This window comes from Artemia sp. Qi Xiang Cuo, chromosome 18, assembly GCF_049724085.1.
Source record: "Artemia sp. Qi Xiang Cuo chromosome 18, ASM4972408v1, whole genome shotgun sequence".
Classification (NCBI taxonomy): Eukaryota; Metazoa; Arthropoda; class Branchiopoda; order Anostraca; family Artemiidae; genus Artemia; species Artemia sp. Qi Xiang Cuo.
The window spans coordinates 30,501,094-30,521,613 of NC_142811.1; the positions used below are offsets into that span (position 1 = coordinate 30,501,094).

Below are 20,520 nucleotides of genomic sequence, written 5' to 3' on the forward strand. Positions count from 1 at the left end.
TTTTTAGAAAGTAAGTGAAAACGAGGACGCAAAACGGATTTGGCTTTACATAACTTGATTTTTTTTAACTGTTTCCCTCAACTCACCAACTTTTTTGTTCATTTATTCATGTATAACCTATGTTAACTTGATATTTACTCAGTCAGTTTTAAGGCCCCTCGTTGTACCTATATTCATGGATTTCCAAGAAACAAATTTATTTTTCACTTTTTAGTCAATTTTGAAAACGAATTTTTCCATTTTTTATACTTATTATTTTGTGTGTCTAGGCATTATTTCAGTTTAAGGCATTTACAGAAAGACTACATGCTACACTGTTTTAAAATTTCAACTGTGCAGCCATTCTTGCTCAGCCATACCACCCACTTTTGTTTATTTAATACTCTTAGAGGTCCACATTGCGCGTCGACCTACGCGAAAATATACCATTCGATTTGTCACTCAGCATTCTTTTCAGATATAACAGTCAATGCTGTTACAAATTCCATTTAGAACCTTGAAGGAACTCCAAGACTGATTTTTGTTCCTTTCATGAGAGGAGCTTTTCTCTGATCCAGTTGAAGTTTTAACATGATATAGCTTCTAATTTGGAAATATTAAAGACCAAAAAACTGTTTAATAAACATAATTTTTTCTTCGGAGGCGAGGATAAAGGGCAAAACTGACACACCAAGGCTGGACAATACGTTGAATTTGGCTTAAATATCTGAGACATAGTTTTATCAAAATTTGTGTGTTTTAATTACTAGAGATGAATATTAGATTGTCTTTTGATTACGAAATGAATGTCCTTCATAAGGAAATCATGCCATCACATAAGACATAAAAAACATTTCCTCTGAAATAAATTTCTTGATTGGCCCTGTGCTTCCTTTTTCATCTCTTTTATGGACCAATAGTTTGAAAAATGAGCAATCGAACTTTGAATCTGTCAAAATTTTATAAGACTAGCCAATCCGAATCCTTTATTTGGCCAATATTTCATCAAAGCGACTTGATAAATTCCCTCCTCCCCAGTTTCTTAGAGTCTAATACAATCAACAGGCTTTTGAAAAAGTAATTTCTTATCTCTATCGAAACATTTTTTTCAACTACTTTCTAAGGCATGCGTTAATTAGAAACACTGGAAATTCTAGAGAGAAAAAAGAGAAAAGAAAGTTTCGTATTCTTCTAGCATGATATCCAAAACAGAGGGGAACAGTTAATGTGAACAAGAACAAAAGGTTTCAGTGGGATACAATGGAATCGGATACAAGAAAAGACTAGAGGTTTGATCATTTAGAAAATGGGGACGTTGATTAGGTCTTTTTCGAAAGGAACAGAAAAGTAATTCGGGATAAGACAAGTTGAGATAAATCAAGTAATATAGGGGTTTCAAACAAGGTATATTAAGGTTTTCTAAGATGATAAAAGGACTAAAGCTTTCAATAAATACTCTACCAGCTAGAGATGCTTTACTGTTTGACACAACAATTCGAATGGGTTAAGCAAAATTCAACAACAAGGTTGAGAAGTATATCCTATGCACATACAATAATAGCCACCACTATAACAACCACTATAACAACAATAATAACAACCACTTTTACTGCCCTAAAAGCCCTAGGACCTTAATAATACAAAATGAATCATTCAATTTAATTTACATCACACTACTTAAACAAAACATTTTATAAAACAACAAAAGCCTATTTCTTCTATTCTCAATTGCTAGCCTAAGAAACAGTTCTAATCTTTTAACAGTTACATGCCACTCATCCCTCAGTTTACTTGCCAGCCATCATTCATCAAACCTACACCCTCCATGCACTTTTTTTCGCAAATCACTCAATTCTTCATATTCACCCATCATCTAACCCATAGTGTCATCCAATTTCTCCACAAATGGAGCAAAGGTATACTATGCCATATAACCCTAGCCGCCAGAGGGTCTCTCCGTGATTGTTTATTTCATTTTCTCTGGCCTAATCATACACGGCATATGATCTTAGAAAGCTTGGAGAGGGGCCATAGAGCTGGAATATTTAAATCTAATGCTTGTTTTAAGTGCTAAAAGGGATCAAAGCTGAGGGAACCTTTCTGAACATCGGATCCTTAATGCACTGAACCCAACTTTAAGGACAGCCATTTTTCTCACGCAAGGCCACAAGCAGCTCAGGTCCTTGATTTTCGCAGACGGTCGTCACTTCAAAGAACATATTAACTTTTAGGTAAAATAGTCTCAAGTTTCTGTTCTTGAAAGTTAATATAACTCTTTATCAATCATTGTATTTTCTTTCTTAACCATAGTTTTACCTCAAAAAGTTCTGAAATGAAAAAAACCGTAACATTCGGATATTTTGACATATTCAAATTTCGTTAGAAAATTTTGTTTTGCGACACATAAAATTTATTAAAAACATTATTAGACATAAATTACAAAATCTTACTTCTTCACACTGCTCTTTTATTATATTGTGAATAAGCACCCTTACCTCGCTAATAATTCCATAGTTATTTGATTGCATTGACCATTGCTTTAGCCTGTAATACACTGGCTTCAAGTGACTTTTTGTATCATCTTTAGGAATAGTTGTAATTTTCTTTCGATAAGTAAATAGTCTCTGCTTGTTCATTGCGCTATTTTGAAAAATGAGATGCTGCTCGGCAACAAACGGTGTCAGAATTGGAGTACTGGGACACATTTACTCAGGATGGTCTAAATTTTGGTCAAGATAGACATTCGTCGAGTAAATGGATTTTAAAAACCTAAGGTGCTTCAGTTTACAATTTGGATTTTGTAAGCTGCTTATCGTGATTGGCGGATATATTTTCTGGATTAGTTATTTTTCTACCGGTTTTATTTTCCAACACTTAAAGTCATAATCAAGATTTGGGCTTATTGAATAGTTAATTTACAAAATTTAGATGGACTATTGGAACTTCAAGCGTAAAGGTCAAAATTTCAGGCGGTTATCAGCGGTCAAAATTGAAGCACATTTTATGTTTCATTAGTGCCGCCGCTTGATAAGTTTCATTAAATCGCTCTATGAAAATAAACTATATACTAAATTTACGAGGGGTCAGTCAGTAGATTACACAAGTCAATTTAGAGGAAAATCCCTCTATCCTATCAGTGTAGTCCAACAGTATCGAGGCAGGAAACTGGAATTTTGTTTCCCAGTTTAACTAGCTTCCTTGCACCCAGTTTTGAAGTGATTCGGTGACGGTCCTATACGATTCAAAATTCGAGACATATATGCTGAATTATATCTCTTTGGTTTTTAGCAACAAACAGCAACTATTGGTACCAGTGGGTTCATCAGTTGTCCCTATTACAACTGACAAGTATATCCAACGATACCCCTACGGTAAAGAGGGGACTTTAAGGGTAAGATTCTTTCCAATTTCTACTAATTTCCAACTATCCTGCTCCTACTCAGCATCTGCTTGCTTCCTGCATTTTGCTTGGTTTCTGTATTCTGTTGTGCTTTGCTCATATTGCTTCTTTGAAATGTCTACCAGGAGCCAATCTGCTGCTGCTAATTCTAGGCCTGCTAACCCAAGTAATCCTGCCATTGCTACACCTGAGATTCAGACAGATATTACTAATTTGAAGAAGATGGCAAAGTCCATTGAAGAAAATGTCTTTAAATCCCTGCTTACTGTTGTTACAAAGAGCATTCAGTCACAAGTTCAATCCCTTGGCCTGCCTATGAAAGGTGACAAAGTTGACCTTAATTTGGCAGTAAAGAACCTGATGTCAGGCTCCATCCAGGAAGACATTAAACAGATGGTCAGTAAACAGCTTCAAGCAATGGACTTTTCTGGTAAAATTGTAGACATTGAAAAAAAAGTTTGCTGATCATGTTGCTGCTCCAACTGATCAACTTAAGCAGCAAGAATTAAAAAATCAACTCATTGTATTTGGATTACCTGAGGATACTACATTTGACAACCCTGAACCTAAGTTTTTGTCACTTTGCCAAGATAAGTTTCCTGGCATTAGTCTTTTGAACAGTGACATTGTGTTTGTGAAACGTATTGGAAAACGAGTTGGTAATAAAAATCGACCAGTTATTATTGAGTTCTGCAACCTGAGAGTACGTTTCTTGCGTCTCAAAAATAAAAAGGACCTGAAAAGATCTGGTGTGGTCATTAATGAGCCTTTGACTAAACCTAGGATTACCTTACTTTTACATGCTAAAGCTCATTGTAGCAGGAATAATGCATGGGCTGTGAATGGTGATATTTTTGTTAAACGTGGAAGTAGGGTACTCAAAATATCATCAATTGGAGACATTAATGCCCTTCCTGTTTTGCAATAATCTTTTGCCAGTATTGTTTCAGAATGACTAGTGCTGCTTAACATAACTCTTCTCTTTACAACAAAATTTCATCTGCTTAGTTATTTTTTTGCCAATTTTTCTTTTTTTTTCTTTGGCTTGTTCTTTTTCCCTTGTCATCAAAATTATTACGTGCAGCTTGTTTTTTTAACTTATTTTCCATGCTGTATTCTTCCTGTGCACACTAATTTAGCTTTATCTGTTTCACCACTTTTCCTAATATTGGATAATGAAAATGGATGATACTCAAGATTCTTTTTGTTTCCTAACTAAACTTTCTCTTCTAGATTCAGTGTGTTTTGATTCACCTTTTGTTTCTAGCGATGATAGTGAAAATGATCCTCTGTTAAAATCTCTTCATCAGTCTGATTGTTGTTACCATTCTTATCAACATTACTTTGAAAAAGTGCTGCCCTCAATGTCTTCTTTAAAAAACTTTAATGTGTTTACTTTGAACGTGCAAGGTTTAAGGTACAAATGGGATAATGTTCTGCAATATATTGGTGGTATCAACTGCCCTTATGATGTAGTTGGTCTCACAGAAACCTGGCTGTCTTCAAGTGATGGTGTGTCTGTGTATCCCATATTAAATTTCTCTGCATGTCACTCAATTAGTTCTCTAATCAAGTTTTCCGATGGTATACTTCAGTTTGTCCCAAGTAATCTTAATGTTGGGAGACATTTTGACCTTGAGCAAATTTTTGATACAGTTGTAAATAATAGAAGTGTGTATGCATTGATTGTTGACCTGTCATGTGATACAGTAAGTTGTGACACCATTTGTTTATTTTATAAGCATCCACCTTTCCCGATTGTGAAATTTTCTGAATTAATTGATGAAATGTACTCATTTGATAAGCTCGCTTCAAGAAATGTTTTTGTGCTTGGAGACTTTAACTGCATTGTATTGAAAATTGGGTGTGATAATGAGTCTGGCTGTTTTTTTTAATCTTTTTCTTCCTCTGGCCTTCTTCCTTGCATTTTCTTTATACTGGTGTTGATCCAGTCAGATCTTCTGCAACTCTGATTGACAACATTTTTCTGTCTTCTAAAAATGATATTAAATTTTCTTCTAGTATTATTTTCTCTGATCTTTCTGACCATTTTCCAATTTATTGTTCTGTTTCCAAATTAAAAATGCTGAGCCAAGAAGATACCAGAGGTGAGTCTTATTCAAGAATTTATAGTCAGAGCAATGTTCATAACCTTATGTCTGATCTTAGTGCTAGTGATTGGTGTTCAGTAATGAATTCTGAAGATGTTAATAGGGCTTCAGCCTCATTAATGAGTCGGCTGACAACACTAATTGAAAAAAATTTTCCCCTTGTAAAATATTCTAGTAAATATAAACCCAAGATACCTTGGATGTCTCCTAGTCTTGTGAGATCAACAATGCAGAAGTCAGAGCCTTTTAAGCTGGCTTGCAAAAGCCTTGATCCTGATGATTTATCAAAATATAAGCTTTATAAGAATGTATTAACATCAACAATTAGACTAGCTAAGAAGAATTATTTTTTGTTGAAAATTCAGGAATGCAAAGGTAATTTACAGAAAGTTTGGAGTGTAGTTAATGAAGCTTTATCTTCTAGGAAACAATCAAAGAAACAGCATACGGCCTTCAAGAATGCAGATAGTTCTACTATAGATAGTTCAACTATTGAAAAAGCAGCTGTACCTAGTGCCTTCAACTCTTACTTTACCACCCCACCAACTGTTAAGACCCCCTCCTTTCCGAAACTAGGCAAATCTTCACCAGCTGAGAGAAGTATTTTTCTAACTCCTTGTACAAGCATAGAGATCTGTGATTTTATTTCTTCTTTAATTATTAGTAACATAGCTGATGTGCTTGGACTAACAAATCGTGTGCTTAAGTCTGTTTTTTCTTATGTTGTTGAACCTCTTACCCATATTTTTAATATTTCTGTTTCAAAAGGTATTCACCCTGATTCGTTTAAAATTGCAAAAGTACTCTCTCTTTTTAAGAAGTGTAATCCCAGCTTAGGGTCAAACTATACACCTATATCAATTCTCCCAATTTTCTCGAAATTACTTGAAAAAGTTGTGCATAAGAGGTTTTTTTCGTTCCTGTCTACTGGTGCTTCAATTGGAAGCGGTTCTGTTCTGTCTGATCACCAGTATGGCTTCCAACCTAAACTCTCTACTGGATGTGCTCTAGTTAACGCTACAGGATTAGCGCGTGTTAACATAAACAAGGGTCGTTGTGTTCTAGGACTATTTCTTGATTTTTATAAAGCTTTCAACATGGTAGATTATTTCGTCGCACTGGGAAAACTTTCTCTACTTGGAGTTCGGGGAATTGCCATTGAATTGTTTACATCTACCGGTCTAATAGATCTCAGTATGTCTGTTATGATAAGAATTGTTCTGATGTAGCTTTGGTTTCTAAGGGGGTACCTCAAGGCTCAGTTTTGGGACCACTCCTCTTTCTTATTTTTATTAATGACCTTCCTCCATCACCCAACCTTGATACCCACACTGTTTTGTTCGCAGACGATAGTAATTTTTTTGTGGTTTCTAATGATCTGCCCTCTGCTGTTGCTAAGCCTCAGCTTCTGCTCAACCATGTGCGTGATTAGTGTGCGCAGAACGGGATACTGTTGAATAGCTCTAAGAGTGGCATTATTCATTTTCGAACCCCATACCACATGTCTGAACCTTCCCAACAGTCTTTGTTTTTTATGGTACTGATATAATTCCCCAGTGCTCTTGTGTTAAACTTCTTGGTGTGCACATTGATTGTTTTCTTTCTTTCAAAACTCATATTTCCTATACACATTCTATAATTTCTCGTCAAGTGTCTATGCTTCACCGTGCCAATCAATTTCTTCCTCCCGATGTAATGCTTTCTCTTTACTATGCATTTGTCCTTTCTTATCTTTCTTATTGCTGCACTGTATGGGGCAATACTAACTATTCTTCCCTTCAGCAACTCCGAACAACACAAAATAGAGCGGTGAAGGCAACTTTTCGCCTTCGCCGACTCTCTCCTACACCTGATTATTACAGTCATGAAGATCTAGATGCCTTAGAGTTGGTTATAAAGAAGATGAACCTAAAGCTAGCTCATGGAACCTTCAATTTATCGCTTCCTCCAAATACGTTATTCTACTTTGACCTAGCATCAGCACGTCAGTGCCAGACTTTGCTTCGGAGCTCTGTTCACCAATTTAGGCTGCCTAAAAGGGTATCCTCAGCAGCTCAGAGGTCACTAATTTATAGAGCAATTGCTCTTTGGAACTCTATTCCCAGTGAACTTTCTCTTATCAAAAACTCTTCTTCCCTTTGCAGAAAAATATTCTCTAAGGCTTGAAGTAATTTCGTTTTTTTTTTCTTTATTTCTTTATTCATTTTGCTTTATTTTTTCCGCTTTACTTTATATATATATATTTTTTTTTCTTTTCTCCTCTCTTATTATGTTGAATGAGATTGAACCCCATTGTTTAATAATATAATTAATGGTTTGGAATTCTAATAAATTACAGGACATTTTCAGTTTGGATAAAATTAAGTCAAAGGTTATTGTGTAGCAGTTGTTTTTTTGTTTGTTTTTTTTGTTGATTTTTTTTATACTGGGTTTATATTTTCGAGATATTGTTGTATTTTTTTTCCTTTCCCTTATTTGTTTTGCGTCGATTTTGTGATTGATACGAAGTCCTCCACAAGCTATGCTTTTTGGGACCTCTAGCGCTTAAGTGTATATATGTATTTATTGCAGTATTCAATAAATTGAATCAATTGAATTGAAATTGAATTGAAAATCTTCAAGACACTGTTATGTATATTGACAGGCTTCCGGTTTGCACTGATCTGAAACGCTACAGAGCTTGCTTTCATTGTAGTGATTATATGCAAATCTATCCGTCGACTCTATAACGATCTCTTGGTAATATTATATGACGCACGCAGCAATTTTAAATTGTTCTGGGTGAGGATTTAACATGACTTCGGCAATGATTTTACATCACTCTCGTACTGGTATATAAAAAAGTTATTTAACATTATTCTTGCACTGTTTTTGTACTGAATTTTAAGGTGCTTTACATTATAAGAGGCAGTGACAAAACCGCACAAACAAAGGTTAGGTCGAAGAAACCCATCACTGTTGATTTGCTTCTTGGATGCAAAAATCACAATGACTCACAGGTGACAAAAGCACTTTTTGGACGTCGCAAAAGTCACAGGAGGCATCAAGCTCTCGACGGAATTGGCAAATCACTGTTCAAAAGACTTCAAGAGCCAATGAGCCTAGTACTTCTTCGACCACTTCCACTTGTCAAAACATTAGTGGTTGTACATTGATAAAAGAGTGTATGACTTGACGAGACCTGACTTAAATGTGAGCATAAGCCTCACGTTAGAAAGCAAGGCATAAAATTTGAAGAAAAAGAAAAGTCGTCAGCCTGATCCCAAGGTCACTCAGATGACAACATCATAGGACTGTCTCAGCACTTTTCTATGGTTCAAGATAGCAGTGTGTCAGCAGCAGTCTGGAAGATTAAGCATACAAGTAACAAAGGATACGACTTCTGCCCTTACGGAATTATTTGCCCCTGTCGTTCAGGCAGGCTAGGCTGACTTTCAGAACAAACACATAACGGCAGGTTTGTCAATTATTGCGATGGCTTACTTCTGCTAGTTTTAGCAACGACGAAGATACTGATAATTACCACAACACACTGGAATACGCGGCTACTCTACGCCAGTGAGACAAATATTCTTGAGTAGTGAGACTCCGAAGTCTGTTGGAAAGAAAAGCCACCTAAGGTATTTCAATGTTCGAAACAAACCAGATCAGTGATAAAAGAAGGTGAAAAAGACGGTCCTACGCTGCATTTTTGGTCACATCAGAAGCTTACTGCGAACGTTTTCACTCTAAAAATTGGAGGAAAACCAGTCATTTTTTTATAACTTGGAAAGAATGTCGATCAAATGGCTTGACTCTCAGGATTAAAAGACATGAACCAATCCCAACTACGAATACGAATTTTCTTTACCAACTACGGATGTGGCTCTAGAAACTTGACCGCCTTTTTGACGCAAAAAAAATAAAAAGTAAGTTTCAAAGAATCCAGCAGGAAAGGAGTACAAGACAATGAATCACGACTTCTGGAAGATGACCAAGGCAGAAAAAGAACAAAGTAATTCAAGCAGCTGTTTTTATCTCTTCGTCACTGAAAACTCATCAGAAGTGCTATTACTGTGGGAAAGAAGAGCATGGGACAAAGGACTGCCGATGGACTGCCAAAAAATGCATTCTTTTAGCAGGGAGACCTAGTCCGCGGAAGTTAAAAAGGACCTACTACGAAGGAGAAAAGGGCAAGACGCTAATTTTGTTTGGTCGATTGTGGTGCCACTTAGTGCATCATGCATAAGTAGTATATGTCAAACGATAGCACCTGTTTAGAAAATACGATAACATATTATTTTCAAATGGTACTCGGTCAGAGAAACTCTCATTTAAGCGTGGAAGAACGGGGAGTTTTTCGACGACAGCGTACCATTTACAGTTTCAAGCAAATTACCTGTGGATGTGATTTCAAGAAGAACTTGTCCTCATTTCAAGAAGCTTTGCGGTCCGTATTTTGAAAAACAAAACCTGTTTGTAAAGGTTCTACTCAACACTAGACAGAAAAAAATCACTACCAAGAGGATCCAAAATAGGGCAGATCCGTACCTTGTGACACAGACTCCTCTCCAGTCCCAGACTTTACTGATACAACGTGTCATAAAGCTTATACAGCGTATCTTCCAGAAAATTATAGCTGTGACACTTGGAAGCATTGGGTCAGCAAGAAGCATGGAAATTCGGAAGACAAATAGTGTAAACCGCAATTTACACAAATCTACTTCATCTGGTGAACCCCAGGAAATATTCTTTGATAAGGTGACAGCGGGGGCGCTCAAACAACTATAAGAGGCTGGTGGTAACTTTTCATAGCGGCAATGTTCTCTACACGTAATTTTGCAAAGTTATAATCTACACAATTATTTCGAACGAGGACAACTCTGGGCTCAACCTATTTCATATTCATCCCCCCCCCCCCTCCAGAAAAAAGTATGCGCCCTTGTTGCAATATTCGTGGGTCTTCCTTTTCGATCATGCGCAATTGTTTTTTGTTTCATTATTTTTCTAAGTAATTGCAAGATGGTCATTACTTTCTTCTGCCGTTGTAAAAGGTAGCCTACTATTGTTTTGTTTATTTAGAATATATTTGCTATTTTGGCACTGTCTCCCCTATAATTGAAACCAAACTTTTTCCACGTATCTTTGTTTTTCCGTTACTCCAACAATTTTAGCTGTCTTTATAAATCAATGTTTAGTCAAACAAGGCTTTTTACTGCCCACCCTCCCTTCCTAAAAAGAAGTTATCTTTCACCACAGAATATTCTTACGAACATTTCGATTTTCCGCTTACAGAGGATCACACCCACAATCTTTGCATGTGGAAGATCGTACCCACAAAAATCGTGCCCGTAACAAATTTACGGATATATTAATCACGACAAATCACAAGCAGAGATGATTGCAACTATGGAAGATGGCACCTACATATGTCTTTAATTTTCTCTATGCGAAATCTTTAACCGTAGCAATTTTCCACGAATGTAATCTTTCATAATTAACATCATCAATAAGTGTAATTTTCCAAGATCATAGTCACAATTTTCCCAGTAGCAAACTTCTGGGTGAAATTTTACATCGAACTACAAAAATTTTGCCATTATTTTGAATTACTTGCAATATAGGAAGAAAATTTTCATGGGAGTGGCAGGGCGGGGAAGAGGGAGAGTTTTCATATGAAATCAAGATGGCAGAAAATTCTTGCCATTAAAGTGACGTGCTTGTCTAATACCTTTTGCGTTTACAAAACCCTTGCGTTTAGTAAACAAACCGCGTAATTACGACAGGATATTACTCTTTGGAATAGGGGCTTTACTTCTCCAGGTTTCTCTAGTAGATGTTAATAGACATTGCAAAGATTAGGCGAAGGTTGGGTAAAAATTATGACTTTATTATACTGAGTTGTAAAAACCAGTAAATACTTGCCTTTTTAAAAGAACGATGCTCTGTCTAATTCCCTAAAAATACGGTGACACTTTTTTTTTGCAATAAATAACAAAATAGTGCCGCCTTTGCTCCTTCCCTAGAATCTCAACTAATAATTAGCATTCCTTTTTAATGCTTTAATAGACAACAAAATTGATCATCCTATTATCAAAAATTCATGCCCTGAATTTCACTTGTTTTATCCTAATTCATTTGAAAACTTTACTTAGCTTTTCTATTTTACTCGCTTGCACATTTCAGCCTCTCTGTTACCATAATAGCATTTTCTAAGGCCAATTGCATTTCTGCATTTTTCAGTAAAAAAAAAACAAAAACAAAAAAAACAACAACTTAACATATTAATTCCTTTTTCACCTATGGCACTACTTCGTTGTGGCACAGTGCACCGTTGAGTTGAAGGATAATAATAAAGAGCTTCAGCATTAAGTTATTTAGCATCTGTAATGATTCTTCTGTAAGTTCAAAATTAGCAAAAAACTGAATAGTAAAAAGAATAGGAAAAATGACATAAAAAATTACTTACATCGGCAACGTTATGCATAGCTGGTGCGGCCACAAATACAACATAAGGAGCAAATTCTGCAGACCGTAAGATTTTCAAAGCCTGAGGCTCAACATCCAAAATAGCCACCTTACCTTCGCGATGAATCTGACGAATTGTTTCTAATTTTGTTCCGTACATAGCCTCTTCATGAGTTCCTAAAACAAGTCAAAGCTATGACCAAATCTCATTTCAAGCAGTTCTTGGTAACAGACAGTAAGTAAAGATTGAGTCGTGCAGATAAGAATCGAAACTCTAGAAGAAAGAATTTTGATAACTAAATATAAACCAAAAGAAATCTGCTTTTCATGGTGACTCTAAATATGCAAAATTCAGGATCAAAGTTACCTATCAAATATATGAGAATTGGAAAACTTAGCAAAGCGGAATAACTGGTCTTGATGGGGTTTACAACCTTAAATTAGCATGTCAAAGAACCCTAAAGCAGCAGAAGTTTTGTGCTTCTAACAGCAAAAATACAAAATTTCGTATTTTGCCAAGAATGATAGGCACGGATACGTGTTTATTTGTTTCGTTCCCAAGGTTGATTGGATTGAATCAGAAATCGCTAAATATCACCCCAGCTATTTTAGATTTTCTATTCAGTGTCTTGCAATTTTATAGCTAGCAGATTTAGAGGTGTCAAAGGCTATTTATTCAGCTTCCGAGTTGGACTGATCATAGCACCGAGCTGTGACTCATTCGTTTCTAAAGAAACATGCAGTCCATACAAAATGAATGATCAATATCAAAAACTATTCTTAAACTTCAGTAGTCAATTATATTTTTTTTTATTAATAATCAATATCGAGAATATTTTTCTCGAATGATCTTAAACCTGTAGCCTCTAAAATTACACGTTTAGGTCCCAAATTTCAAACTTTCCATGGGCCAACATATAAACATGCAAAGGAGAAATCCTTCCCTCCCCCCATTTCTACCTTTATTTTGAAGAATATTTTGAATAAGCCTGTAATATGGTTGCCGTGGAGCGACAACTCTTCTCTTACTGGGGAAATATTTTGCGTAAAACACAAAAATTACGTTCATATACTTACCTGTAAAGAGGGAAGGGGGATTCCCTATAAAAAAAGATCTTTTAAAGAAGCTCCCCAAATAAACATTGAAATTACATTCCAAAAATCAATTTTTGACCTTTCAAGCCCCCTCTCACGGGAAGCATTTTAAAAGATGCACTTTATCAAGAGTAATTATTATCATTCTCGAAGCATTGTTAAACGAATGATAACCTTGAATTTTGAAAACAGCGGTTGGGAGGGAGAGTAACAACTATCTTCACATTTAAGAGAACCCTGGATCAAATCGTTCGTAATAACAGACTGTAACTAGTGAGAGACCCTCGTTGATAGAAAACAAAACTCTAAAAACAAATTATTATTGCTGCTAATCCTGTTTGGTTGTGCCAGTTTTGTGTTTTTAGTTTATTTAATACAAGGAACAAAAAAGTCCTTAAGTAGCCTGCAGATTTAAGAAACTCAAGTACACTCAGTTTTCAGCAAAACACTAGTTATTTTATTTAAACCAGTATTGCAGATATATGGAGTACAAAATGCGAAGCAATAACGTTTACTCCTTTTAATTTTCAACATGTCTCTTTAATCCATAAGAAAAGCTTTGTTTTTACTCAAAAAAGAGCTAACATGTTTTAGATACTACATCCCAAGCAAGAAGACTACATAATTAACGTATCGTGTTGATTTTGGACAACTGAGCTATATCACTTATTTGCCTTGTGGAAGAATGAAAAGTCTATACCCGCAGGGCTGTTTAGTCTTTATATATTTTTGGAATTATCAGCTTATACAATTTATCAACAGAATTTCGCGTGTTTCAGATTGACAAATATTGTATCAACGTCTGCAAGCACAAGTTGAGCACTTGATATAAAAAACAAAATGGTAAGTTAAAATACTAATTTCAAACGGTTTGGTCTCAGACTCACAAAATATTTACTTTCATATTTCAAGGTAAACTTAGCTTCCTATTGAATTAAAGAGATACTTAAATCCTATGAAAAGCCACCAAGACAAAATTTAAGGGCTTAAATGCTTACTCCTGATCCATAGAAAACAGTTATTCGAATAAACTTTAAGCATTCCACTCTTTTATGAGAACAAGGAACTAAGACTGCGTTGGATAATTCCTTAATTGATCTTTTTTCTTCTTTTTTTATGGAGAGGGTTCGGCATTGTACAAGTTTGTAGGAAGAGAGAAAGAGAGAGAGAGAGAGAGAGGGAGAGAGAGAGATAGATAGAGAGAGTAAGATAGCGCGATATAGTAAGGATGTGAGAGATAGAGATAGAGATAGATAGAGATATAGATTTATAGATTGATATATAGATATAGAGATAGATATAGATCGTTCTATAGAGAGATAGAGATATTTATATAGATTTAGATAGATAGAGATAGAGAAAGAGAGAGATAGAGAGAGAGAGAGAGAGAGTGATGATGATGATAATACTTTATTTGGAAATGGCTGTCAAAAGCTATAATAAATCGAATTCATTAGGTAAAAAAAAAAAAAAATTGAAAAAAGGACCGAAAACCGCCGGACATAAGCATGGGTGCATTTCTGAGGACCAAAGACCCGAGTTACACACCATAAATAGGAGAGCGAAAGGAGGAAGACAACAAATAACCTGCAAAGAACAGACATATAGGGGTTTAGTGCAGTGGTAGATTCAGGGGGAGGACGAGGGGGCGCGCCCCCCCCTAATGTCGTCTAAAGTAGTGTAATTTACTTAATTAACGCAAATCTGCGTTAATTAAACTTACTCCTAACGCAAGTTTATCGGATCAGCCTATTTTGAGCCCCCTCAACTAAAAAAAAATCATGGATCCACCCCTGGTTTAGTGGGCTATGATACTTAGAGAAAATGTAATCGAGCCAGACTGTACAAAACACAGGCAACTCTTTTGTTTTAACGGGTAGCAACCCATCCAGTTTTATGGAGACAAGAATAAGGAATTTTAGCTTTTTTGTATATAATCCAAAGATGGTTTTTCTGAGTAGATTCTACTCCAAAAGGAGCGCCTTAGCTCCGCCTTCGAGTTCAACTGAGATAGACGCGTGCAAACGCGTGCAATCGCCTCGATTGACCAAAGCAACACCAGTTGACGTTAGCATTCGCTTTGATTCGGACCAAATTAAATAATGAGTGTAAGTGAGATAGTGATTGGATTGTTGGACAATTTAGTCGACGAAGATTATGATCGTGAGAGGCGTGGAAGGCAATATAAAGCTCATTTGCGTCGCAGAAGACTCTCAAGTGAGAGTGATAGCGATCAAACGAATGGCTCTCGGAGCCCAGAGTTTCAAACTCGTGCTCGATATGGCTCTCGGAGCCCTGAAATTAGTTCTAGGAACGAAAAATCTTGCTCTCGGAGCCCCATAAAAATCCATGACACAAAGCGGAAGGCTTCTCCGGAAAAGCACAAAAGTAAAAGATTAAAAGAAAACACGTTAAATAACGCTCTATTCAAAAAGATTTCTGAAGAACCTTCTGGTACCAAAGAGGGTCCCAAGATCCACAAGAAACTTGCCAAAGTTGCAAATTGAGCTTTCTCTGAGCCTTTGGAAATAGTGAAGCTAAAAGAGTTATTTGAGCGTCACCCTAGGCCTGCGAATACCGATAAAATTGTTCCTCCAAAGGTGAATAGTGAAATTTGGGCTATTCTCTCCTCACAGGCTAAACAGAGGGATGCTAAGGCACTTCAAGTGCAGCGGACAATTGTTCATTCAACATTTCGTGTTTTAGAGGCAGCGAATGCGATTCTTGAGCTAGAAATTGAGCATATTAAAGAAAAGATTGTCAAAAACCTTACAGATGCAGTTCACATGCTTGGCCACACCAATTACGATCTAAGTCTAAAAAGACGTCATGCAATGAAATTCGAATTGAGCCCAGATCCCACTGTAGCATCAGCTTTATGTGCTCCTGAAGTCAAAGTCACGGAGTTTCTTTTTGGCAAAGCTGTTGCCAAAACAACGTCTAAAGCTAAATCCGTGGTGGATTTAAAAAATCTTTTGGAAGACCAAAAAACGTACAAGGGGGGGCCTACCGTTATCGCCGATGGCAGAACGAGGTCCCTCGTCCAAATTATCGCAGAAGGCAGGGCCAGGACCGTCAAATTCCAGAAATTCCAGAATTTCCAGAAAAGGGATCGCAAATAGCTGGTATGAACTATTTAACATACCCCGCCCTTGATTTTTATAATTTTGTTGTTAATTTCAATAGGCAGTCACAACATTTGGCTGATAACTTTAAAGCTGGGAGAATTAGTAAGTACATCTCAAAATGGCAGTCAATAACCAGTGATTTGTACATTTTGAACATTGTACCCTCTGGATATAAGATTGAATTTGATAAAACACCACTAACAGCTTTGAAAACAAAAAACTAGAGTCTTATGTTGGAACAAATACAGGATATAAGAAAAGAAGTTGATATTTTTTTGCATAAAAGTGTTATTGTTAAAATACCCGAGTTCAGAATAAAGGAAATACGTTGTATTTCTCCCATTTTTACAGTCCCAAAGAAAGATGGGTCTACTCGGTTTATTCTTAATCTTAAAAATTTAAACGAAAACATTAAATATTACCATTTTAAAATGGAAAGTGTTTATTCTGCGGTTCTTTTGATGACCAAAAATTGTTATATGGCCTCTATTGACCCAGTCGATTTTTATTATTCATGCCCTGTTGACTTTGATGATCAAAAGTGGCTTTGTTTTAAAGTTGAACTTTGTTATGCGTTCACTTCAATGCCAAATGGCTTATCATCTGCTCCAAGGGTTCTTACGAAACTTATGAAGCCTGTTATCTCCCTGCTTCGAAGAAAAGGGTATTTGTCAGTTGTGTATTTAGATGATTCTCTCCTTCTGGGAAGGTCATATTTACAATGTCAAAATAATGTCTATGAAACAGCGAAATTACTGTCAGAGCTGGGGTTTGTGATCCACCCGGGAAATGTCAGTTCTCATTCAAAGCCAACAAATAGAATTTAAGGGTTTTTTGTTAGATTCGCGATCAATGCGTATTTTCCTGCCGGAAAGAAAAATTAAAAAAGTTATACATTTGGTTTCAAAAATTCTTAGTAAAAAAATGACTAAGATTCAAGAATTGGCCGAAACTCTCGGCGTTCTTGTTTCAACATTTCCAGCAGTAGAATTAGGGCCTTTATATTACCGGAAAGCGGAATCGTTGAAAACTCAAGCATTAAGGTACGCGAAGGGTGATTTTGCGGCAAGTATAGTTTTAACATCCGACGTAAATTCGGAACTACAATGGCGGTTGGATATTGCCAATCATGCTTCTAAAGCAATTGAGTCTAGATCAATTGCCAAATATTTGTGTAGTGATGCGTCGAAACTAAGTTGGGCACTCGTGGATGAATATTCCATGAAAACGGCCACAGGTGAATGGTCCTTAGAAGAGAAGAGATTTGATATCAATGTCTTAGAAACGAAGGCCGTTTATCTGGGATTAAAATGTTTTGCCCAGGATATTAAAGGCATGCATGTTCGGCTGCGTTCTCACAATATAACCACATTAGCTTATATAAATAAAATGGGAGGATCAAAATCTAAATTTTGTAATTATTTCACAAATAAGGTCTGGCAGGTAGTATTGCAGGGGAAAGGGTGGATATCTGCAGAACATGTGCCTGGGGTTGCTAATATCGCGGATAAAGCATCACAAAAAATTGATAATGAAAAGGAATGGAAATATGATTCTGGAATATTTATTATTTTGAATTTTTTGGTATGTCAGTCAATAGATATTGATTTGTTTGCGACTAGATTAAATTTTCAGATTAAACCATTTGTTTCTTGGAAACCAGATCCAGAATATTTTTTTGTAGATGCATTTGCAATGAATTGGAAGCCTTATTTCTATTATGCATTCCCCCCATTCAGTTTACTTCTGAGGACCCTTCAGAAGGTGGAAACAGATCAGGCTACTGGTATTTTGATCTTTCCAAATTGGACCCCACAAGTAAGGTATCCCTTACTATTAAAGCTTCTAATAGGAAGTCCAATATTTCTACCAAATGATATTTTTACTTTGTCTCTCCCACAGAAACCGACCTTGCACCATCCATTGTCCAAGACGTTACGCCTAGCGGCTTGTGTCGTCTCCGGCAAGGGCTTCACCACCAAGGATATTCTCCCTCCACAGTCTATATTATCATGGATGGATGGCGGGATTCGACTAAGCGCCAGTACAAAGTTTACATTGAAAAATGAATCGACTTTTGTGGAAGAAAACACAATCCAGGCCTTGGAGGCAACTCTACCGGAGACTTTGACCTTTCTTACGGAACTTTTTCACTCAGGTGTTGGATACAGTGCTATTAATACTGCGAGGAGTGCTTTATCGGCAATTTTACCAATCCTTCAGTTAGGCAGTAATCACATCACCAAGAAGTTTATGAGAGGTGTCTTTAATAGAAGACCTAGTCTACCCAAGATTTCAAGTATTTGGGATGTAAAATGTGTATTCGATCTCTTTAGACTGCCAGCTTGGGATATTGAAAATCTTCAATTAAAGACACTAACACAAAAATTAGCAGTTGTATTGATTTTATCAGCTTGTGAAAGAGTTCAGTTTTTGGCCAGTTTATCACTTAGTAATATGGTACATAATGATGATGGAAGTTTTGATTTTCAAATCAATGTGTGTTAAAAACATCGAAACCGGGCAACCACAAATCAGTAGTTAAATTTCGGCCTTTTCAAGAGTCGTCCCTGTGTCCGGCAACGCACCTAGATAGTTATATTAGAATGAAATCATATCCGAACAGAAACGACGCACTTTTTCTTACATATCGTAAGCCTCATACTGCTGCATCCAAGTCATCTATTTCTAGATGGATGAAAGTAGTTTTATTTCTTGCAAGTATAGATATCAGTGTTTATGGTGCTCATAGCACACGGTCTGCCTCAACGTCCAACCTTGAAGCAAGAGGAATTGATGTAGATCAAATCATAAAATATGTAGGCTGGACAAATTCCAAAACGTTTGCAAGGTTTTATAATAAACCAATTGAAAGTGGTCAGCAGTTATCTGTCTTTTGAATTTATTCACTGTAGTTTGTTATATTTTAAATATCTTCCTATAAATGAATTTTTGTACAACAGCCTCTTTTGATGAATAAGGCTATTGTTGATTATTAGTGTTGGTTTAGCTAATGCTGAACTTCAAAATCTCAGTTGAACTCAAGGCGGAGCAATGACGCTCCTTTTGAAGTAGAATTGATAAATTAAACGAAAACTTACAAAGTTTGAAGTTGGGTTGTAATTCTACTCCAAAGAAGGAGCGCCAGCGTAGCTGAGAGTTCAACTGCCCTTTCAATTTCCCTTCCCGTTGAACTCTCAGCGTTTCATCTTGAGCTTAACCACTGCATATTATAATGACTTTAAAATACTGGTGTTGCTTTGGTCAATCGAGGCGATTGCACGCGTCCATCTCTCAGTTGAACGCTCAGCTACGCTGGTACTCCTTCTTTTGAGTAGAACTACAATCAAACTTCAAACTTGGCAAGTTTTCGTTTAATCTATCAATTAAATTTTATTGTTAAGTTCTTAAATCTTGAAGAGTTGTCGGAGAAAACAGACGCGCTACAATAGCAGCCAGTCGAGGTATAGGTGCACATAATGAAAACGTGTTATAGAGCACTAAAGTTTAATCAAATATATAACTGAAAGGATTTATTAGCTTTTTTAACAACATTTGGAAAATATATGTTATATGTCCGTCATGAATCCTCATATATCCTCCGTCATAATCCGTCATATATCCTTAGTCAGTCATTTCGAGTGGTGGGTAAGCAAGGCCACCCAGAGGGGGGGGGGGGGTTGGGGGTTTGAGCCCCCCCCCCCGAAATGTTTGCCTGACTCGTAAAAGCGTAACAAAAATGGATATAAAACAAATTTTGTATAAGTCTTTTTAGTTTTTTGTATACCCCCCCCCCCGAAAATTGTTGTTTTTTAGTAAAACCACCTCCGAAAAAAAAATCCTGGGTATGGTCTTGGGTAGGATTAGAAAAGAGAAGGATGATTTTCAGTAAAGATACAGCAGTGTTGTAAGATAGAGCTGATGATTTCTTTTAAGTTCATTTATTTCTGGTTTTAACGCTCTCTCTTCGGCTGTCCTCCCTCAAAACTTAGCATATACAGGGAAATTCAATTCTGATTTAAGGGCATACACCTTATCTTTTCACGATGAGTCCGAAAGTGCAGTCAGAATTTTTCTATCTGCTATACTTTCTGAGATATGACCTATTATCTATTGGGTTAAAACCGGTGTCACCGGTTTTTACAACCAGAACCTCGTAAAGACATACAAGAATACGATTAAAAAAAAAAGAAAAAAAAAAAAACGGACTCCGTGAAACCTATTGTTGACATTCTTGCATCTATTTCTCCGGTAAAAAAAAATGAGAACAAAATTCTATTTTTTTGAAAAACTGAAAGTTTTTTTTCTAGTAAAGAATTTTTTTTATAGTAAGAAATTGAGTTCTAGTAAAAAGAAACAA

General features: G+C 36.3%; 1 protein-coding gene across 6 annotated transcripts in view; it reads right to left on the minus strand.

The window, feature by feature from the left end:
* The window catches only part of CASK (peripheral plasma membrane protein CASK), a 304,568-nt gene that overhangs the window by 10,903 nt on the left and 273,145 nt on the right, over positions 1-20,520 (minus strand). For 5 of the 6 annotated variants that reach the window (XM_089104332.1, XM_089104335.1, XM_089104334.1 and 2 more), the window contains one exon: positions 11,939-12,114. In XM_089104332.1, the coding sequence (XP_088960458.1) occupies positions 11,939-12,114 (176 nt within the window). Of the gene's footprint in view, positions 1-11,938; positions 12,212-20,520 lie in introns of those variants that run through there. The other variant, XM_089104336.1, reaches the window with a different exon arrangement.